The sequence below is a fragment of the Pogoniulus pusillus genome, chromosome 22, assembly GCF_015220805.1.
Source record: "Pogoniulus pusillus isolate bPogPus1 chromosome 22, bPogPus1.pri, whole genome shotgun sequence".
Taxonomy (NCBI): domain Eukaryota; kingdom Metazoa; phylum Chordata; class Aves; order Piciformes; family Lybiidae; genus Pogoniulus; species Pogoniulus pusillus.
Genome location: NC_087285.1, coordinates 14,405,421 through 14,428,616, shown reverse-complemented (window position 1 = coordinate 14,428,616; position 23,196 = coordinate 14,405,421). Strand labels below are relative to the sequence as shown.

At 41.1% G+C, this 23,196-nt stretch overlaps 2 protein-coding genes across 3 annotated transcripts in view; both read right to left on the bottom strand.

Annotated features, from left to right (window-relative positions):
• Nucleotides 1-21,033, bottom strand: part of CPEB4 (cytoplasmic polyadenylation element binding protein 4) — a 43,443-nt gene extending 22,410 nt beyond the window's left edge. For both annotated transcript variants that reach the window (XM_064161842.1, XM_064161843.1), the window contains exons 1-2: nucleotides 19,737-21,033; nucleotides 9,734-9,815 (exon numbers count right to left, since the gene is read on the bottom strand). In XM_064161842.1, the coding sequence (XP_064017912.1) occupies nucleotides 9,734-9,815; nucleotides 19,737-20,858 (1,204 nt within the window). In that variant the 5' untranslated portion in view covers nucleotides 20,859-21,033. The remainder of the gene's footprint in view (nucleotides 1-9,733; nucleotides 9,816-19,736) is intronic.
• Nucleotides 21,034-21,135: 102 nt separating this feature from the next.
• LOC135185482 (WAS/WASL-interacting protein family member 1-like) lies at nucleotides 21,136-22,989 on the bottom strand. The gene is made up of 3 exons (XM_064162250.1): nucleotides 22,785-22,989; nucleotides 22,293-22,728; nucleotides 21,136-22,088 (listed from the first exon to the last, which is right to left on the bottom strand). Exons 1-3 carry the CDS (start codon nucleotides 22,987-22,989, stop codon nucleotides 21,767-21,769), a joined length of 963 nt encoding a protein of 320 aa, XP_064018320.1. The 3' UTR covers nucleotides 21,136-21,766.
• Between the last annotated feature and the right edge of the window lie 207 nt (nucleotides 22,990-23,196).

The window sequence follows — 23,196 nt, the reverse complement described above, 5'->3', positions numbered from 1 at the left end:
TAAACAGCATAAGACACTGCTTTTTTCCAGTAATACATGTGAAAAAAATGTACTATGCACTTCTGCATATCCAAACCAAATGGGAAGAGAAAGAGAAAACTGTGCAAGAATCAGCACCGCATTTCCTCTATCTAGACTCAAAATCGTATGTAGGACCAGATACTAATACTATTAATTAGAATAATTTTAAATGACAAAAGAGCAATTAAGGCATTCTGTAGGATGCCTTCAGAAAGCTATCCCCATCCCCCTCATCATTTATTCACTAACACTAACAGCATGATGAAGATTTGTATGTAACATCACTGTGAATGACAAGGTACTTATTAATATATCATAAATCGGTTTATATATTTAATTCCATCTATCACAAGTATCCTCACATTCCAAACACAGAACCTGTCCTGTTGCCATAGCTATCCAATCAGACTGATGATCTGGGATTCCTGTTAATAGGATTTATATGTAAATATCACTGCCCACACCTCTAAGCATGCTTGACACACATGTGACTGTTTCACTCACCTGCAAGTCCAACTGTCAACAACCACCCATCATCAAAAAACTAACCAATCTGCACTGCAACAAACATTAAGCCAAGTATGGATAAATGTACCTGTAAGATGTATTTTCACATTTGCCTCATCAATAGTTCTCATCATTTTACCTATCACTGAATTAAAATAGTAGACACAGAATATACAGATTCACATTTCTTTCTCAAAGTATCTTAAGGCATTGATCCAAAAATCAAATTCAGGCTCCTGCACAGTCACTCTTGGGTATATGCAAAGACTATCCACTACTTAAAAGTGTTTCTGTACGACTCTCCTAGGAGCTAGTTCCCCTTACCACCTACATCTCATCCTTATCTGTCCTCAAAACTCATCACAGTTCCCATTTATACCTTCCATTTCTTCTTTATCTCCAGAAAGAAAAAGCACTTTAGGCTTTTTCTTTCTACTCCTTTCATCCCATTTCTAGCCTGATAAACACAATGGTAGAGAATATGCAAAACATGGCTAACAAAAGAGTCAAAGAGCTAACAGTTCGACATCAAGGAAAAACTTGAACAAAGCGACAAAAAAACAGGTAGTTTCAGCAGTTTAGGATGGGAGGCAGCTATCTGTCGGTCTCCCAAAACACGGAACAGATCCTACTCACTGAATGCAGCTCCAAATTAAAGGCTGCTTTGAAGATGATCCAGAACGGTCAGAGATTATCAAAGCAAGAATTCAGAAAAGAAAAACAAAACAAAACTCACTTAGTGGACAACGATATTAAACAAGGCAAAAGATTAAACGCACTTCTAAAACAAGGGATGGAATTAATTTAACAAAGATGAAAATAGAAATAAAAGGCAAGAAAACCCTAGAAAGGTTTTAATCTGATTAGCAAGGCTGCTGTCATGGAATTCAGCACAATTCTGCTGTCTGCAATACTTCTGAAGATCATTGATTTAGGCATGAAAATTATTAGCAATATTTCAATGTTTTCTTGTGTTTTAAAAACCTCTGCCACATAATTTGTAGCACAAAGATTCCTACAGAATATCTTACCTAAGGAGTATTAAAGACATTTAATTTTCCATGCAGACTCAGGAGATGGGACAGCATGGCAAGGGCCCTGTGAGAAATATTTCAAGATGGGACACAAAAAACACTCCAGGTCTCATACTCCAATGAAGTTAACAGGAATCCTAACACTGATTTCAAAGCTGGACCAGGATCAGAAAACGCTGGAATATTTGTACTGCTCTGTGGTGGCAGAGGAAGGAATTTCCTGGCCTCCAATGCTGGTTACATTAATACCCTCTAGCTTATTACTCAACGGCTCCATTCTAGACAGATAGCATAAATCAAGGTATTGCTCTTCCTCAGCTGAATACGTCAAAATCCTGCAGTACTTTAGTATAAACATCTAGTTGTTTCCCATCTGCATTATCAAAACCTGGTGTGCTAGTTTGAGCCTAGCTAGAATGTTCTGGTGAGAAGGACTAGATTATAGGCTGTGGAAGGAAAACAAGGGTGATATCTACCACCCTCACTGGCTTGCTGAGATGTAAAATAAGAATCAAACATAGATAAGGCACTCGTTTCTACTTCTGCTGGAGAACTGGCTGAGCTGCATCTCTCTCTAGCCTCTTTGGCTAATCCACTTTGCTTCCTAACCCCCTGGCCAAACCTCCATTCTTTTCTTGGGACTGGGGTAAGGTTGAGAGGGGTAGGGGGAAGGCAAAGGGGCGGTTGGGAGCCCCTCCTGGGGACTCAGTTTTCTGGGAGGGCTGTTGTGTTTCTGTATTACCTTTTACCTTGTATGTTTCTGTATATAACTGTATATACTGTAAATATCTGCTTGTATACTCTGCTAAGCTGTAAATAATAAGCTTCATTCAATTTCCAGACCCAATTGAGTCTAGTCTGGGTCATTTCCAAAGTAGGGGGAGGGAGGCAGGTAACACCCAAACCATCACACCTGGACTTCTATAAAAACACTATCAGAAAGTTTCAACTCCTCGTAATTCTTATGTCAAAGTAGTACCAGCACAGGTAACCAAAAGCATATTTCCTCATGTCCTTCCACTACTATATTTAACATAAGTCAGACTCAAGTTCGGAATGCAGTCCCAAAAGTACACAAACGTCAACACTCTGAAAACTCTCCCAAACTCTAAGCAGTGCCATAACCTACAAACAGCTTCCCATAAATTAATAATATCAGCAAATTCAAGGGAGTTAAACGTAAACAGTAATTCACCTCTTCCAAGTGATGCTTTTCATCACTGAAAACAAATACTAAACTGCTACGTTTCAGCACGTAATTTGGATTGTGCTCTAATTCCCCATAATACTCCAGATGACTGCCAAAATGTTGCTTCCACCTTGAGATATTTTTGATTTTGACTGCAATAAGAGAATTTGCAACAGCAAAACAAGCAGCAGTAACTTCACTGCTGCTTTATTTTTCAAATCATATGCATCAGTGTACACGGATACAAATGGCTTGAATTATTTATCAGGTGATGTGCGACGTTTCATGAGATAGCATAAATGGGTCTTGGCTTTTTGCAGGTGATAACGGAAAATTAAGGTGCCAGAATCTAGGAGTAATCAGGAAAAGTGTCAGAAGTCTTAACCTGAATAACAGCGTCCCTATGCCTCAGGGCAGCCTGTGTTCCAGTCCACGTTTTCCAAACAAAACGCAAATTCTTCTTTCATTTGCACCTGCCTAAATGCTGCCAATGCTAGCCTGCTAAAACAAAAAGCTTATATATTTGTTTAAATTAGGCCTGCTTTCTTATAGCAGGTAGTGCCACAAAACAAGGTAATCAATGGTTTGATAACATAGCAAACTTGGACTGCCGAGAGTATTCCGTATCCAGCCATGTTCCTTCTCATGCTACACAAACAGCCCCCATCCTGGGCACTCGCACTGCTGATGGGCCCGTGGGGTTTGGAGGTAAGGAAGCAGAAGGCTGAGCTGTGCAGGGGCTGAGAGAGGGCCTGCCTGTGACTTTAAGACTACAGCCATGTTAAAAGTCTCCATTGTTGTTTAACGCCGCTATTACACAACCCGAGAGGCGCACGCAGGCTCCAGCATGCCTTCAGGAAACACCACCAACGGTGGCCGCTCAATCAGAGCTCAAAGCAAGCTCTCGAGTCACTGCGACCTGCTACCGAAGGAGATCCTCTGCACTGCTCTCCTCACCGCCCTCCCAACTCTAGTACAAAAGTCTTGTCAACTTCCATCCCGAAAACACAGCTACGAGTCCCACAGCAATGCGTGTGGTCGCCTACGGCTGAGCACTGCCCGAAGAGCGCAGTCCCAGTGAGAGCGGAGGTACCTGGGCTGCAGATCCTCATTCACATCCCGAGCTGGCTGCGCGGGTCCGGCGCTGCGGGCAGCGGCAGGCGCTGAGCGGCCGCGGCAGGGACGGCGGCAGCGCTCGGTATGGTCCACGCAGGGAAGAATTGCAGGGGGATTTCTATAGACCTTCTTCTGAGCGCCTGCTCGAAGCCAGGCAGTGGCTGGACAGATGGGGCTGGTTTTGAAACTGGCATGTTTTCAGCTGTGTTTCGGTGGGCTGCCATTTCAGAAGGCTTTCTCGCCAGCCCCCCCACCATGCGCTGTCATAGGCGCTCCCCTCCATCCCACAGCACTTGGTAGTGCCAGGGGAGGCTGCTGGCCCGGCCCGGGCGGTGCGGCTGGGAGCCCCGCAGGCCGGAGCTCCTCACTAGGGAAGGGGTACGCTGAGGTTGATGTTGGTTTCGCACTGCACAGGAGCAGTGTTTACAGCCTCAAAGTTTTTGCAAGTTTGAGGCGTGATTTTTTTTCTTCCAAATCCAAGTTTTGCCTTTCTAAGCCTCACCGAGTTGAGCATCTCTTACAAAGAGGCATTTGGGTCAAGCCACAAAACCAAATGTCGATTTAAATAAGAGAGATGGAAAGTTATTAGATCATAATGGTTGGCCTTGGCTATCCTAAGGGCCTTTTCCAACCATAGTGATTTCTGTAACAGCCAGAAAATGTAAAATCATACATGTGTGCGTGGCTGGGATTACTTCTGTGTAAGGTCAGAATTCAGTCTGTGGTCTGCTCTCAGTGTTTATTAACAGGAGATTTTTGTTCCTTCCTGCTGCCCAGGTGATTTCCTTTTCTTAGTAGGTTGTTTGCTGTTTCTAAACAAAGGCTCTGGTAGACCCCAAATATTAGAAAGGCTGAGAAAAATAAACAAACACTCCAATTGTCAAGACAGGAACTCCAAAGAACAGCTGACCAAAAGACCAAAGAACTCAAAATACTGAATCTTGCCCCAACGTTTTTAGTATTAGCTGCATTTGGAAAACAAGCCTATGCCTTTACTTGGTAGTAGCAGTTACAACGGTCCTACTGCAACCCAAGTGAAAGTAGTGAATTGACAAAGAGAATGAGAGCTGCAGATTTCCAATAAATTCCACACTAAAGTGTGTTTTTCCTATCACAGCTCCTTCAGCATGAGTTGTAGTTTATTGCTACTGGGCCCAGTTCAGCAATATTTTGAGATCATAAAACAATTAATACACACTCAAGTCTGAAAATGCCATTAGCCTTTCCTGGTTAGTGCATAGCAGGTAAAATTCAAGATTCTGAGGAGGTAACATTGAACACAGCAATTCAGCAACAGTTCCCAAAGAAATTAGGAGAAACCCTTTTTGTCTGCAAAAAAAACATCTACAGCCTGGTGCAGCAGTTTTGTCTGCAGCCTGGTGCAGCAGTTCTCGTGCATTTTACTCTAAGTTGGATACACTGAAAAGTTGCAAATGAGCAATCCTTAGATAAGATTGTTCGGAGACAATGCACATAAAGTGGTATGACCACCTCAGCTCCCCTGGGAAAGCTCATTCACATACAAGAAGCTGTAGAGGCATGAAGCTGTGGCATCAGTACAGATCAGTACAGCTGTACACATTTGCCAGCAGCCTTTGATTTTCAGAACTTGCTAAGTAATAATTCCTTGCATAGATCAACAGTAGGGGAAAAAGGCCAGTCTTAGCCACTGACCTCAAACATTCCTCATTGCTATGAAAACAGTTTTAAAATTTAAGGAAAAAAAATCTGAATTTATTCTTTCTGTTTTAGAATAGCTCACATTTTGTCCTGTGTATATAGAAAGGACTACTTCCCTAAAAAGAATCATAGCCTTTGTTATTTAGACCTTGGCTGAAATAGTGACTGATTCTCACTCCATTCTCATTAATTCTCTGGGTCATATAGGAAACCAAAGGGCTCATTCTACTCAATACATATTGACATGTTGCATAATCCATGCAGCTAGAAAATAAAAACCTAGTTCAGTTTCTTACTTGATATTCAGAAAATGCCATTGAAGCTACTTTGATCCCTTTCATCAAAGAATACTTTAAAAGGTTTGCTTTCTTTGCATCTGAAATAGTTTTTCAGATCAATAATAAAAGTCTGATGATTGTTTTAAAAATAGTTAGGTCTATGTGCTTGCTCAAAGAAATCCTGAATGGGGCCAGGTCTCATCACTCTGTCTTTCCAACTCTAAAATCTGGAGCATCTGTCTGTCTCTTGGTGTCTGTATGCACAATCTGACCTTACGCTACTTCTAAAACCTTCCTCCTTGTGTGCATCTTTGGCTTTTAGAGACTGTTTCATCCTTATAGCACTCATGTAGATACTGAGATATTCAGACCCAAACTTTACAGGAGTGTTTTGCAGTTGTAGAAGCAGACATAACTGGCCTGCTGCTTTAATCCATTTCACCTTGCATAGTTTCCAAGGAATAACCTTATATTCTGAACTGAACCACAGGATATTCCAGTAATAAAACAGTCTGCGGTTATAAAGTATTTAAAGACATTTCAGTGTCACTTAACAAGGAAATATTTAGTCAATCTACTATTACAGTAATGCTCAAATTGCCATCTGGAAGACCCAGATTCAGAAATCAGTCTCTGGATCCCAGGCTCAGCTCACGAAGGCCGATACACTGCAAAGAAGATGCAATTAGTCTCTGGGGAAAGGCTTCTGCAGGCTGTCATTGGCTGTGCAGCAAGCAGCACACTCACTCGTGTGGATGAAAATAACATATTGAAATGGCAGCTGCTCAGAAAAGGAAGAGGATTTGAGCAGGGATAAAAATATACCTTAGAAGGAGGGGAAGGACTAGTAAAATGCACAACAAAAGTGTTAAAAGGTAGTACTGAATGTACCAAATCAATGATACTTTGAACCTTGAGCAGGAAACACTATTTCATATAGCAAGACAACTCAAGAACATAATTATTATTGTCCTAAATAAATCCAAGGCTAGAACAGTCTAATCACCTCACTTGAGAAGTATACACTGTAAATGGATTTTCTTAAATTTTGAAAAATTCCTACTTACAATTTTATTAGAGGACTCAAAACCTGCTACTCTGAACATATCATTTAAAGACAGAAATTATTTGCAAGAGACAGTGGGTTCCAAATGGTGACTGGTGTCTGTTATCATTTCCATACTCTTTGTTTTGAAGGTGTATCTTAACACAGTACCTCTTTCTCTTGAAGTGGTGTTAGTGTTCCATACTAAACTCATGTTGAGTCAATATTAAAACCCTTCAAGGTCTCACAAGATAGTGGTGAGAGCTATTAGATCCTCTAAATTATTTCCATGCCATTCTGAGATTGCTCTCTGCAGTATGCTTGCTTAGTGTCTTGCCCAGGCTATTTTAAAAGTCTCAAAGCCAGAAGCTTTTCCTTTTTGAGAGTATGCAACTTTAGTGTAAAAACTGATTATGCACTGATGAACCCATTTAAAATGTAAAACAAAAAAACTTCTTATGGATCTGCTTATTTAACTGCAGATGTCTGAAATGGCAAGCAAGATGTGAAGTGACAACCATAATCTGTCAGACTTTAAGATTTCTAGATGTAAGATTTTTAAAGACGCCTTTCTATCAGTTTAAATAAAGATGGAAAGACAACAAAAATGAAAACAGAAGAGAGGCAATCTGTGTAGGACACGATCATACACTGATGCAGATGGCTAAAACTACAAAAGACTTGTGATCACAAGGCCTTCTTCAGACTTGATTTGAAATTTGTTTTGTACCAACAAGTTACAATTTTTTTCCCAGCTGTATCCGTTGGTTTAACTAAAGGTATTTCCTCTCCTTACAAATCCCACCCTACTTACAGATGATCACTGCAGCATCACCACAACACAGGTATTTCCTCTCCTTACAAACCCCACCCTACTTACAGATGAACACTGCAGCATCACCACAACGCAGTAGATGCTGGCTTGAATAAAAACCCATTCCAAAGTCTAACCCAGGAACCAAGTTACTGTGTGCTGTGCCAAATAAACAGCAGCCAAATTCAGTGTATTGCCTATTTTGCTATAAGAAAACTTAATGTTTTTGCTGAAGAAAAATGAGATTTCACAACACAGAATTTCACATCAGATCACTTAAATTTTTCATTTCTGTTTTGAGGCTTTTTTCTTTATCTTTTTCTACCTATTAACCATGAAAGAGAACAATTTACAAAGAACTTGATAAATAATTCCCAGAACAATGCCTGACTGATACTACTGTGCTTCAAACAATATAATACATGCACATAATCTTTATGCAAACCATAGATGACTCTGCAGAAGGGATTAACAGTCAAGCCCAAGCAGGACTATATGTAGTCTTTGCTGACAACGTTACATAGTAAGCATTGCAAAAATATATTTCAATTGCAAAATATCTTTTCAAAGCATTAAAAAGTCATACTACTGTAGAGAACTACCCTCATTTAGTTGCTTAGTGTACATACATAAGAACCTCACTCTGCTGAACTCAAATGTAAAGGGAAATTTTATTTGATGGACAGCCATGTCACCCTGGCTTGATACCTTGCCAAATTTCAGCACTTAAAATGTTGGTTGTTTCTGCCTGATAGTTGAATAGAAGGTGTCAGGGCAAATCTCAGGTGCTGCACTCAAGGAAGGGCACATGATTCTTGGTTTTGATTCCTGGGGGGATAGGATGTTGCCAGACAGCATATAAAACTAATGAAAGCTATTACTACTTGTTATTAATAAATTCCTGGCTCCCACTATACAAGGGTGGAATGCATTTTGGTTTGTTTAATTAATTTGGCATTACTTTTATGTACAGCAAGTTCTCCTTGTCTTTTGAATAGGAAAGTGTATTTCTTGGTGTTACTCATTGCCCTGAATTGCTTCACAGTACTGTGGATATGCAACACAAGCAATGTTTCAGACCACATTGAATGCAATAAATGCAAGTTGTTGCCAGTTTATCAAAGGATGGTCCTTTGAGCATGAATCACTATTAAAACAAGTCAGATTTCATTAACACCACAAGTCTTGATAACAAAAGAAATTTACTTTCAGAAACCACAAATGCAGGTTTGTGTTTTTTAGCGGTCTTGTGACTGGTAATAAAACTGAATGCTTAGATAATAAGCGCAAGAGTTTGACTGCTTATACAACCATCAAACTGAAATGGTTTGCTCATACAGAACAATAATGAGAAACCAGAGTTTTGAATTGTATACCATAAACAGTTTCTATTCAGGTTTAGAAAAAAAAGAGAGAAACAAATCCAAGACAAACACAGACAATGCTTTAAATACTTTGTAAATTGGGGTTTTTTTTCAAAGAAAAATTACCATTCTCAAAAAAACAATCCTAATTGTAAGTAAGTTTAAGTCAATTTTGCTTTTCCCAGGAATTCTGCAATTCAAGGCAGGAACAAAAAGAGAGGTAAAGAACTAAAAGCATACTGTGATGAAATACTCAGTGTTCTTCTCAAGATGACACAGTTAAACCTCATTCTCCCCCAAGACATAAAGAACTATGACTCCAGCTGGAAAACACTATGGAGTAAAGTTGGGTCTCACTGAGCTGCTGGAGATTCTTGAAGTTGATCATTTTTACAGGCTGAACACATAGTATCTATTTGAAACACCACTGGCAACTTACACAAAAGATCAGCTTATGTTTGTGTTTCACATTGTTTTGTATAAAGACAAAACATTCAATTGCTCATATGTTACAACAGCTTCATCTAGAGACAGCTGAAGGAAAGGAGGCCTGCCCAAGCTGACCAACACGCATTAGGTGCACAACTGGACTTTACTTTTCCTAGCCAAAATGCAAGTTTCTTATTCGAGGTAAGGACATCTTCCCAACCATATACTGAAGGAAGTACTCTCTTTCTAAATTTACCTTTCAGTGAATCATTTTCAGCTCTCATTATGTCAATTAGGGAGTTCTCCAGTGAATGCATGTCAAAAGTCCTTGTGCGATCCTGCAAACAAATACAAAGCCAGTTTAAGCAACACACAGAAACATAACACTTCACTTTTGTTCTACTTTACTAGAGCAGAATTAAGCAAAAACATGTACAAAGTCACTCTGATATAGGAGCATTACAAGTCAGAATATTGTTAAATATTAATATGATCTATATTTATCATAACCAATCACTTAAGAACCCATTTCAACATTTTGTAAGAAGGACACAGAGATGTTGGAGTGAGTTCAGAGCAGGGACATAAAGGGCTGGAGCAGCTCTACTATGAGGATAGGCTGAGGGAGTTGTTCAGCCTAGAGAAGACGCTGGGGACCTTAGAGCTGCCTTCCATCTAGTACCTGAAGGGATCCTACAGGAAGGCTGGAGAGACTTTTCACAAGAGTGTCTAGTGACAGGACAAGGGGGAATGGTTTGAAGTTCAGGGAGAGAAGGGTTAGACTGGAACTTAGAAAGATGTCATTCAGTAGAAGGGTGGTGAGACTCTGGAATAGGTTGCCTAGGGAGGCTGGGGATGCCTCCTCCCTGGGGCTATACCAGGTGAGGTAGATGAGGCCTTGTGCAGCCAAATCTAGTTGTGAGTTGTCCCTGCCTATGGCAGGGAGGTTTGAGTAGATGACCTCTAAGGATCCCTTCCAACCTAAGCCATTCTGTGAGTCTACGATTTTGGTTTCATTCCTTGCTATACAGTTAAACTTTGTTAAATGTAATTTCATGGTTATGAAGTACAGATCATATCCAAGGAGACAGAACTGCAAGGTAAACTCATAAAATAAGTCCTAATTTAAGACAATCTGAATTTCAAAACCACAGATATTTTCCTTCAACTAAACTACTACTCCAATAGCTTAATCTAATTCTGCACAGTCAGTTCAAACTCTGCATAATTATGAAGTATTCCGTACATGCAGTAGTGTTGCAAGCAGTCTGATTTACTAGATGACAATTTAGTTCCTTGGCTTCACATGCTTGGTATTCCAAGTTATTAGAATTGAAGAAGGACTCAACAAAGGGGAGGCAAGATGTCTCAGGTACCTCATTTTCATTATCTCAAGCCATTTGAAGCATTACTTACCAAATATTTCTCCTTCATATTAACCAAAGCCATCATTTAACACATGTCATTCAGAGACTACCAACTAAAACAATCTCACATTGTACAAATCTGATGCTATAGTAGCATAAAAAAATGTAAAATATCCTGGCATTACATTATTTTAATCAGCAAATCCAGAATAATTGAAATTATATATAAACTTCCCAGAGTTATTCACCCATCCATCTTATCCACATATTTACACATTTGGACATTTCTAGCAACACTATCTAGAAATGGATAGAATTGTATACAATTATGTTAATCCAGCTTGAATTCAATTTTCCCATGTCCAAGAAAAACTCTAACATCAGTTACTATCAGTTCTAAAGACTTTATTTCATTGATCTAAAAGATCCACCTCAGAGCTGAGATCAAGTACGGAAAGCACCTGTTCAAATAAGCAAGCAAAACGTGAGCAATTCAAGACACACATTTGCTCTTAACTGCTCCCTACAACTATTGTTGTTACAGCAGTGAATATATATTTTTTGTCCTTAACTCTAGCTGTGAAGCTGAAATTTCTCCAAAGCACACAGATGCAGCTTTGATCATTTGTAAAACCAGTGGTGAAGTGAAAAACAGTACTGCCCAGAGACTGTTGTGTATCAAGTCCTAATGCCCTGTGCTTCCAGCACTGAACTGCTAAAGTAGTATTGATTGCAGCGTTGCAAGAAGCATTCTTTATATCAGTGATCCATCATCCCGGACTTTAAACACCTAATGCTATTTTAAGAGCAGGAATCCACTAGCTCCTAGAGTCCTGATCCATTTCCAAATCCATCAGTTACATTCTGACTCCCACAAAGAAGCACTTTTCAATGAAATTTTCTGATTTTTGTCCTTTATCACTGGCACAGAACAGGTGATTTCTGCCTGATTATGCAGCATTTCAAATCTCATTAAGAAAGAGCAGAGTTTGTAACCATTTGCTCTATTAGTCTAGCTCACTATCAAATTTGCTATAAAAAAGCACACCACTGCTGTCTCTCCAGTATTTATTTCCTTGGTCATTTATATTCCAAGGTAATTGAGACACCTTAAAGAAACTGTCACAGACACTTAATATCTTAAATTGTGTGCTTACTTGAACAACTTTCCTACTGATTTCTGCCTTTTCTACTAGGATTTAGTCTATTGTTTTGGTTTGGCCATTACTAGGTCATAACCATTTCAAACTCTAGTTGCACTAAAATACCTCAGCAGTATTGAGCAAAATTCCTTGGATCTGCAATCCTGGACCCATCAGGATCCAGCAGCTGTGTAATTTGGGAATGGATGCTAGAATACAATTTCTACATTTTCAGCAGTCCTCATAATATGACACTATAGCCTAAAACACATAGTTTCTGAAACCCTGACATCCCTCAATAGCTACTCCTTCTTCCATTTTGCCTTCCACCGTGTATTGTGTTTCTCTGTGTGGAATGAACCTCAAAGGCAACCCATGATCAGCTATAAAAGTCTTATTTCACAAAGTGCAGAACTGCAGTAGTTCCAAGTCTTTGTTGAATTTGTGGCACTTAACATTTCAGCTATCTGAAAGACACAAAGGAAGACACCCGAGCAGAGTAAAGGAAGACTACCTAAAACATGACCCACATTCCTACTCATAGTCTCCAGTGATTCCAGTAACTTGTCATAACAACAGAGAAGGTTGCCACAAACTAGAAAGCCCTCAAAATGCTGATATCTTATTATCTCTTGCATATCTCAAATGATCATTGTCAAGTCAGGGTTTTGAATTGCCCCTGCCTTAACGCTCTTAAGATGATCAATCTTATTCCTGGGTTATTTGAAACAGTTTGCTCTTCCATGGCTCTGTTTAGCAGCTAGAAGACAGCAAACCATGTTAAACACAACACTATTACTGTTACATTGAATTTGGATATTCCTAAAATTAATGCAGCAGTCCACCTCTCTGAATATGCAGAAAAATCCAAGATCTTGGTATACATCCAGGCAGTGAGAAGGTGTCAGTCATGTATGTCGTAAATAAAGACTAGTCAAAGTGCCATGTTCAGCTGGTTCAGAGGTTTGCCCAGTGCTTTCTATAAAAAAGCTCCATTAAGTTAGGTACTTGCCCTGATCCTGAAAAGATCTCACTAGTAGAAACAGTCACCATTGACAGTTCTTTAGAATTTTAACACAATTTAAAGGCCTTTTACGTTGAGATTGCCTTTAAGACAGTAGCACAAATTCTATTATCTTAATTTCATAGATGGCAGCATGTTTTATAAGAAGCATGTACCTGAAATATATATATATATGTATTACACACCTAACATAAAGACTGGTGACAGGTTGGTGGTAGTGCCCACATTGCTGAAGAGATGTGTAACTATACATTTCATTCCATGACATCAAAAAGGCTGTAACAGTTGAGATACTGATCATTAACTGGTCACTAAAGACAAGCTGTTCTCAGATACACGTTAGTTATGAGTTATAAAGAACATAAACCATACCACACTTAGGAAAAAAAATCATGTTGTCTTCAAAAGACTTCATGCTGAGAGAATTAATAACAATATGGTGGTGTTGTTAATGAACCAATTCACAGTTACAGTGCTTTCCGTGGAGTCAGATTGCCTACTGTGTACTTTATGAAGAACATATATAGGGGTAATGACTACTGTAAAATAAAGCAGAGTATGTACACTTCAGTAATGAAAGAAGCTAACTACAGCCTGGTATTATTTACCCAGGTTGAGCACAAAAATTGGCTTTATACGAGTCTGCTTAGGACATCCGAAGTCTCATTTTATCAGAAGGCTCAAAGAGCACACACATTTATCCTTGGCAAAGCAGAAAGACATCAGGTTGAACATAAAGCCACCAAAAATAACCTAACAAAACATCAAAAAAAAAAAAGAGAGATCAACCTGCAGTCTTAATATATTACTATATTTAAAATGCCAGCCAACATTTCAAGAAACATTAATTAACTATGATTTTGGGTAGGCAGTATTGTTTTCACAATAACATATATGAGGTAACAACTAGCAGATCTGGGTGAGAGCCATTGAGACCAAGTATTCTACAACAGCATAAATATTCTACAACAGTTTGGAACTATAGATACAGAAAAAAATATTATTCTGATTCCTTTACCATCTGGAAGTTATTTGTAAGTATGTACAGTGCTCATATAATGCTATCACATTGTTAAAGCAGAGATGGTAGAACTCAGGACTTTGTGTCACAAGTTTGTCAGTGGATTCATACAGCGTAAGCAAACCACTTCACCTCTGCAACCACAGTGGCTTCTCTACTAGCACCCAGACAGTTTTCTATTTAGAAGGCTTGCAAAAAAACTGCATCACTTCTAAATAGGAAATGGCTAAATTCTAATTCCTACTGAAATTTTTATTTTTCAACGTCCAAAGATATTTCATTCCAAAAAGAAAGTCACTTGACAGAAAGCATGGATGACACATACTGGGACATCCTCCTACACGAAAGAAATCAAGCATGAATTTTTCATGCACAGGAAGATCATACTTTGCACTTCATAATCTCATACCCACATTCTCCTGCACGGCACAAAAATGTACACCTAACTATTCAATCTATTTAATTTGCACCCACAGCATTATCATCACCTGAGCAATTAAGATTCTGCAATGTGAGAGTTTCTTCTAAGTGCTTACCATGATAGGCCTCCCAAAGCTAAAAACACAAACTGTACAAAAAAGTAAAGCCTGGCAGGTTGTGAGCTCTTGGTATCTCAGGCCTTGCCTGATTTCACAAAATATGATTTCTCTGAGGCTTCAATAATAACACAAATATGCCATTGCATTAAGCCATTTATTGACAGTGATTAAGCACTATTCAGGGAGCAGATGTGGTTGTAAACCCGAGGTTTATTGTAGGTATTTAAATCTTTGTCAAACAAGATTACTTGTGAAAATCAGTAATCTCACAATTACCATTTGCTACTCTGTTTATGTAGCATGGGAAGACTGAAACTTTCTGGAACTTTGTACATATTTCCCACAGTTCAAAAGACTTGTGCCTCAAGCAAAGTGAAGTGTGAAGGCAGAGGTAATACTGCAGGTAGTCAATACAAGTTCCACATATATCTTTTAATTGTGAAGCAAATTTGGACTTGATTATGTGTCTGGGTGAGTTTCTTCTCCTTCCCATTACTCTGCAAAAGCTGTATTCCAGCTCCTAGTCCAGTATCCAGTGAATTAAAAGCTTTGAATAAACAGTTGTTCTCCTGAAAGGATGTTGCTGTATGCTGTCCTGATCATCTTTTATAGCTTCACCAGGGAACAATAAGGGAAAAGTTGAAAATGTTAAGTGATGTATAACATCAGAATTCTTTTTTTGGGAGGAAGCATTTCTGGATTAGTTAAAAAAAGAACAAAAACAAACAAACAAACAAAAAAAAACCAACCCAAAAAAAAAGCCCAAAGCCAACCAAAAAACAACAGGAAAAAAGTTCAGGTTTAAGTGTTTGGCACTACAGGCCTTTATAAAAATTTCCAGTAAGATGCCTGATTTTATTTTAGCCACGTATTAAGTTTGTTATGTATCTTCTAGAAATCACTTTCCACAACATCTTGTGTTCCCCATCTTTATGCTGAGCTGCAAAGTATGCAATTTTCAAAGCAAAACGCTTAAGAAGAGTACTCCTTTTAATCTTAGGAAAATACAAACATAATTCAAATAGCTTCTAACAAAAGCTCTCTTTAAAAAGAAACCCCGAGGTCAAAAACACACAGGAGGGCCAAAGCCGAAGTATTAACGTCAGTATTAAGTTTATAAAACAAGAACAGTGTTAACTTCCACAGTACTTAACTTGTGCATGTCACACCACATTAGAGTACTTCTAATTCCACAGATCAGTAGCTGTGGGGTACGGCATACAAAACACTAATTACCACGCAGCTGATGCAGCTATAGAAACAGAGGTGACCAAACATCTAAAAATCCAATTTCAAGTATTTATTCTGTTTTAAAATGCTAGCCTGACATTCCTTGGAATAATTGCTATTGCTAGAATGAAAATAAAATCCTCCCAAACTTCCTGCAGAACAATTAGCCTCATTGTATGCAACCGGCCATCGTGAGTTATGAAAAGGTTCTTCAAAACCAGAGAACATTAAAATAAAGAGGCAGGGCAAAGAAATTTATTTGCAAAATTCCTTCAGGAGGCAAGATTGGCAAATGCTTTCAAAAGGTTATTTTTTAATTCCAGTTCCCTGTGAATGTGTTTCATGCACTTATTAAATCAAGCCATTTATCTGGGCAAACAAATCATGACGTATAGCTGGGAATTAAAACACTTTCTGTAATCATGAACGTGTTTTCTCAAACATTCCATATCTGCCTGGGGAAGAGAAAGTCTCCCTGGCACAAATTCTCAGCAGATTTGGAAGGGGTTATATACCTGGAAACTAGCCACTGTAGAAGAAAGGAAAAAACATTTTGAACAAGTGGATATAATGAACTGCTCTCATGTACAAAATTCTTTGCAATGGGCAGTTATTATCAAGCCTGGTTCCAGGAAGAAACACAAACTATTTTGATGCATTTTCACAGAAAGCTGTAACACTACTGGTTAACTTGCTTGTGCCTTCATAGACCCGTTTTAAAAACATCATCATGCGTTTGGAGATGAGATCTGGAAACCTGGAAATGCCTATCAAAGCAAGATTTATGTATTGCATAACAGGCAGGATGTTCCACTCTCATGAGGAAGTGCAAGTACATAGCAAAAGGAAAGCCAAAACAATCTTGAGGGCAATGCTGCAGTAAAATGCAATTACTGAGCACTCAGTTTGTCAGTGCTGCTGGGAGAGAAGCAGAAGGAATTCTTTATAAAAATCAGCAACTTTTTAAGATGCAATAGTCACGGTCAAAGCATTTTCATTTATTAATTGTCAGGGAAGGCTGTTATACGAAAAAGACTTGGGTTTATTTTAATTCCTTTTCAATTCAGGAACCATTTTTTCATTTGGAGACCATTTCCTTTTCAAATGAACGCACAAAGAACAATGGCTTTTCTCTTCTCTAAAGAACTTCGAAGGAGGAAGCCTGCCCAGTGGCTAAAGCACAATATCAGAACTTAATTTCATTAACAGATCTGGCAACAGTCTTCTCTGACCTTGCTTCCAGTTCCATCTCTGCAACAAGACGTTCCTACAGACATGCTACTTCTGCAATGTTGCGAGTCAGAATTTCAGACAGAACAAAAAGCACAACGTTGTGTGTGCTGCTCTCAATACCAAGCATGTCATCATCCAATTGCAAGATTATCAAACAGATCACCACAGTATTTTCCTTTCATCTGTGCTATTTGGAATGCCCACTTCCTCACAAGCATCTAAGGACCATGGGCCTAGAAATATTTGAACTGAGCAGCAGTTCACATTAGTGGCTTACAGGGACATTATGCAATGTTGCCCTCTCCAAAGAGGAAACAAGCACTTGCACTCGGTTACCCTAACGTTTCCATCTCTGTTGCACCAAGCTTTGTAATTGAGACAACCTTTGAGAAAAAAACAAAGTGATCCCCAAATATTTCCAATTGTTGGTTTACATCTTGCCTTCTAAAGAAACTAATTTTCACTAGATTGCAGAAACACTTGTTAATGATTTAAGCAGCAAAACATAAATATTACATGAAAGGGATAGCTATATCAAATTACTCCATTATGCTGCTGCAGCAAAGACAGCTTTCAATTATTTCCTTAATAGCAATCTAAGAAGATTCCAGTAACAAAATAGCCTTGTCCAGGACAATTGCATCATCAAGGACACTTCCTATATGTGCACAAACACAAATACAGAATAAACAAAACTCTCTCTTTCTGCTTTGCATCAGGCATGCAATCAGCATAATCAAAATAAAAAGACAAAGGTCAAATTCTACAGCATTTCTTTCCAGCAGTTCAAAAATTCAGTCTGCTTTCAACACACAAATACCTAAGTAATCAAACAGGATAAAGATTTTATACAAGAAGAGTTAGAAAAAGCTGCTGCCAAGATGGCTTCAAAATTAATCAGCATCCATCCAGGTCTGCAGTGCTTAAGTCCTGTTTTGCTGCCCTGCCCTTTTCTTCACAGAAGTGATAGTGGCAAACTGGAAAGCACTCCAACACTTCACTTTTCTTGGCATGAAGCAGTGTCAGACTTGGTCTTGACATGTACAGCTTCATCCTAGTGTTTATGTAAACAGACCCAACATGCTACACAAAAATTATTTCTCTACCATGATCAAAATGCATGTGTCTGATAGTTTACTTTTGGAACACAACCCAGAAGTCAAGGATGACTTTGCCCATTTCCTGAAATTTCCTTGATGTCTAACCAAGCACGTTTCTATCACTACATATGTATTTGGGGCTTATACACAGCATCAAGGACACACTTGATCTCATTCTGTCACTCTGAACATCAGCTATGTGTCAGGGTACAGAACGAATTAAACTGTGAGCCAAGTCTCTTTGCAGTGAGGCTGAAAAAAGACCGACCCCAGCTGTGTCCCTTTTTCTAATGGTTTCCAAGTATAGACGTTCAGTGTACTGGACACAGGTTCATTATATTAATTACAAATCATGACATGAAAATCAATTATTACCATACATTCTAAATTCACAAAAGCTCTACCTGATATTGAACCAGCTAGCAGCTCTGCAGCAGAAAAAAAAGGTCTCTAATGGAAAGCTGTTGCCAGCAGCTGCTGTGCTGTCAGAAGGCTGCATAGGCAGGCCCTGCAAACCGAACAGTTCACAAAGGAGAACTGTACTGTTCTGTGTCTGAATCTGCAATGCCATTATTAACTATATAGTGGCATTATGAACAGTATTTCTGTTTCTTTAGGATGGTTTATGAAACATAATGTGCGTGTTTTATCTACAGAGCTTTCAAATTATTTCAAAGTAGGTCACCCCAGTTCTTACAGCATGGCTAACAGTGCAATCGTTTTGAAATTTTTACTTTTGCCCTCCTTTGAAGACCTTGAACAACAATCCTCTAAATGCAGAAGAGCTCGAGTGCTTGAATTCACCCTAAAGGAGTTTACAAAAGGCACACACACATACAAGTTAGATTTAACTAGTGGTTAGATGAAGAGTACTTTCTGGCTTAATTTACACTGGGTTCAACACTCTACAGTTCTTTTCAGATTTGTAAGAAGACAGCCTAGAAGGAGAGACTGAACTGCCAGACAACCTGCCTCTGCCAGGATAAAGCCATATTAAAACACAAGAGACCACCACCTGACACTCATCCACATCTATTTTTGGTGATGATTTAATGGCCTGTAACCAAAACGTGTTGCCATTACTGAAGAAAGCAAACTGCCCTGATTATCACCATATAAAAAAAAAAATCAATTAATCAAAGCTTCCAAAACATGCAACAAAAACCATGCGGCACTACATGCCCATATGATGCTCTAAACCGAAATATGATCTTTCTTAGATGTGGTACATGCTCAAATACTTTAGAAGGCCTCAGATCTTCCATACTTCCTTAACTCCTTTTTGTAGATAGACTTGCCACTTGTGATTAAATTTGCTCATCAGCTCTTTCTGGATCTAAGTATTGAGCTGAAGGAAACTGACCAATACAGCTGTCTGGTGGGCAGCCTCTATCTGCACAGCCACCATTAGGAAAAATACCCACGTTTCACAGCTCAGAGCAGAATTCACACTATGGCATTTCAAATTAGCCACGTATTTTAATGAGTTGAGTGCACAGAAGCCATACAATCAGACTGTACAGCCCAAAGACCCAACCCTTCCTAGAGCATTTGAATGCTCTTAGGTGTTATTTTAGTTATGGATAGAACAGGGAGTGCTCACCTGAAAAGGAAAAATGTTGTCAGTTCTATTCAAACTGTCTTCCATCCACGATTTTGGAGCAAAGGCTGAGCTGGGTCGAGCATATTTCTGCAACTGGATATGATTACTTGCAAAATTCTTCTTTAAGGGCGAGATGGAATTCAAGGGTGTGATCCCTCCATTCAGTCCTCTGCGGTGGTCTCGACCTTGGGACCCACCCCACCCACCGTATCCACCGCCACCAGGGCTCCATGAAGATGGTGTAGGCGATGGACTTTGGTAGCTGCTCCATGGAGAAGGTGGCTTGTTAAGATTATTAGCCAAATGAGGCAACTGATTAAAAGCAGCATTTCTATGTGTGAATGGAGGTGGATGAGGGCTTGCAGGAGACCTCCTCTGTTGCTGATGCTGATTGTGATGATGCTGAAAATGAGGGTGATGAGGGTGGTGTTGAGAGAGGGGTCCAATCTGGGGAGAAAAGCTACCACCAAAGCCAGGGCTGACATGATGTGGAAAATTCTGAAACAGCAGAGCACCATTATTAGCTGAGGCAGTAGGGACCCCTCCCTGGTGAAAAAAACTTGCATCTTCATTAATTATTGTAGAAGAAGAAGGGGCTATAGCTGCAGACCAGTTACTAAAACCAGTCAGAGAAGATGCAGTGGATGTCAAGGGCTGCGTCGAAGTACCTAGCCCCGAAGCTTCTTGATAATCAAATCCTGTTAACACCGGCGATTCTATTCTCATTTTCTCCTTGCCATTGCCGTTCTCTGAAGAGTTGTCACCCTGGTTTTCTTCAGGTTTAGTTTTCTCAGGTTCAGAGAGCATGCCTGCTTCCTGACTTTGACCAGGGGAAAGCTGCTGTTTTTCTAGAGACTCCTGCTTTTCCTGTTGCTGAGTTTTAGATTTTTCTGACCCCAGAATCTCATCCTGAATATTATGGGCAGCTGGAGCAGGAAAGAGCCAAGCTGACCCAGCACTACTGCCATTGGCAGCTGTGTTATTATTTATAAAAGCAGCAGGGCTGGGGGTTGCATTCTGATGATGGTGCGGAGGCTGCAGATGGGGATGAAACCTGACTGGAAAAGCTGACTTATTTCCAGTGTTGTTTTGCACTAACACTCCAAACCCGTAATCCCCCATTTATTATATTTAGGGTTTGAATCCTCCCTGTAAGAACAAGTTGATGTTTAGTGTTTACCTTGTCCTCTTCTGAGGTGAGATTACAAAGTATCCTGCTTTTAGCTAGATATTCCAGTTTCCCCCTCCACACTGTTTCTTTCGGATTTGGATAAAGACTGGGGTGTTTTTCTGCAAAAGATAGATCTCTTCAACTTGTTTGAATGTGTCAGTTTGTGTCCATTTCCTTCCTTTGGCCAGGAGGAAGGGAAAATAAATCTTTGGTTCACAAAATAAGAGGTTTCCTTTTTTTTTTTCTAAAGGAAATGCACAGCAATGAGAGAAAAAGCTTCTGGGGAATAAAGAGATTCTAACTATCCTGTTTTTTTCTTCCTCAGCAGCCTCGACTCGCCCATAAATGAGTTAAGAGGGGAGGAAAAAAAAATAAATTACAATGACGTCTGGTCCCCCCGACCCCTTGGCAGCAAAAAATAGATTTAAATCTGGAATAATTTAATACATCTCTATAATCTAATATATATTTGTGTCCTGTTCAAAAAGAGTCTTTGCTGTGGGTAAGGGGAAAATTTACCTCAGGATCTCAGCATTCAGAAGGGTGAAAAGGGGCAGTGAGTTGCAGAAGAGGCTTTTTCCCGTGCTGCTGGGTTTAACCTATTATATTTAGTACTAAGTACACTCTGTGTGTATGCGCGTGTGCGGTTGTTTAAAGGGGTAAGATCTTATCTCAGGAAATTAGTATTCTCTGTGTGTTGGGTGGGGAGTGAGTTGTGCAGAAGGGTGGATTCTTGATGCTGCTCCTTTTGGGCTGGGTTTCTGAGCTCGCCAGACTCGCTTCTTATTTATGATCCGATATTTGCGTGTCCTTCATATGAGTCCTGGCTGTCCAAAGAGGAAGATTTTCATCTCAGAAATCAGCATTCAGCGTTGGGGAAATAGGAAGGGAGGGGATTGCGAGTTGTGCAGGAGGAAGGGGAAGGAGGTTTTCTTGCTCTCACTGCTGCTGGGTGGGAGATTTCTGGTGCGGGGCTCGCCTCCTTCCACCGAGATCCGTGGGTTCCCTGCAGACGAGCGAGCCCCTGGCTGAAGGCCGGGTGGATATGCGTGTCTGTGTTTTTCCTCCTCAGGGACTCGGCATCCAGCGGGGCAGGGGCGGGCGGCGCGGGCAGGCTCTGCTCGCCAGGCCCCGGCTCTGAGGGGTGCCCCCCACGGTGTCCCCCCTCCCTCGCAAGAGTCCTGGTGTCGGGGAAGACAGGAGGATTTTTTTTACCTCAGGAGAGGAGCAGCCTCCGGCAGGGAGGGGAAGGTGCAGGCGGCGGGGGGCCGGGCTCCTCTCTCCCCCATGGAAGGTGTTTAACCGGTTCTCCCAAATCGCCCAGAGATTACGGGACAGGGTCTCGGCCGCTGGGCGCAGGGCAGGGGGGGGCCCGGCGGACTAACCGAGCGCGGGGTCCGGTCTCGGCGGCGGCTCCTCGGAGCAGTCCTTCCCCTGCTACGCGTCTTCTAGGCTCCAGGCAGGCTTCCTTCCCCCTCATGTAAACCGGCCGGGCACCGGGAGGGTCGCCGCGGGGGACGCTGCTACCGGGAGGTGGAAGGAGGGAGGAGGCTACGCAGGCGAAAGCGAGAGGAGATGGGGGAGGGCTGCCGCGACACCGGCTCCGGGGAGTCGGGAGGCGCTTCGGTAGCCGGCGAGCCTGGCCGCGACGGGTCCTCAGCGCGAAGCCTCCGCTGCTGCCGCCGCCTTGTTTTGCCTCTTTTTCTCTTTTTTCCTGCCTCCTTCCCCTCCCCCCACCCCCCCAGCGGCCGCCGCTTCCTGCCTCGGTGCCGCAGCCGGTGCCTCCCTCCTCCCCACCCGGCCGCTGCCGAGCCCCGTCTCCTCAAGACCGAGCTGCCGCACGAAATGACAACCAGCTGGAGGAGGCAGCGCGGCACTTCCGGTTCGGCGGCGGGCGCGCCCCCTCCCCGCCCCCGGGCCCGGCTCCCCGCCCCGCCCGCCGGCGGCCGCCTTTCGCCGCCATGTTTGGTAGGGGCAGGGAACCCCGGCGGAGCGGCCACCTTTGTTTTGGGCACGTCGCCCGCGGTTTGGTGGGCATCTTAGATACGGGCAGAGGGCAGAGGATGGTGGCGGGGCGGCCATCTTGGACCGAGGAGCGCGGTTGCTTTTGCTGCGGCCATCTTTGAGGAGGGCAGGTCACCCTCCGCTGCGCAGGGCTCTCCGGCAGTACTTGAAGCCGGTGACCTTTGGCAGTCGTTCTCTGCTATAGTTTCATGGCTGGTGTCTGAAAATAAAGCCTACCCGAAACGCTGCCTGTTTGCAACACTTCTCTGCACTCGAGAGCTGAGG

Coding starts and splice junctions, on each gene's coding strand:
- LOC135185482 (XM_064162250.1), bottom strand. CDS start 22,989: ATGGCCGCCCCGCCACCATCCTCTGCCCTCTGCCCGTATCTAAGATGC. Junction 22,729..22,784: donor CGCCCGCCGCCGAACCGGAA/GTGCCGCGCTGC, acceptor CTCGGTCTTGAG/GAGACGGGGCTCGGCAGCGG. Junction 22,089..22,292: donor GAGACCGGACCCCGCGCTCG/GTTAGTCCGCCG, acceptor CCCCGACACCAG/GACTCTTGCGAGGGAGGGGG.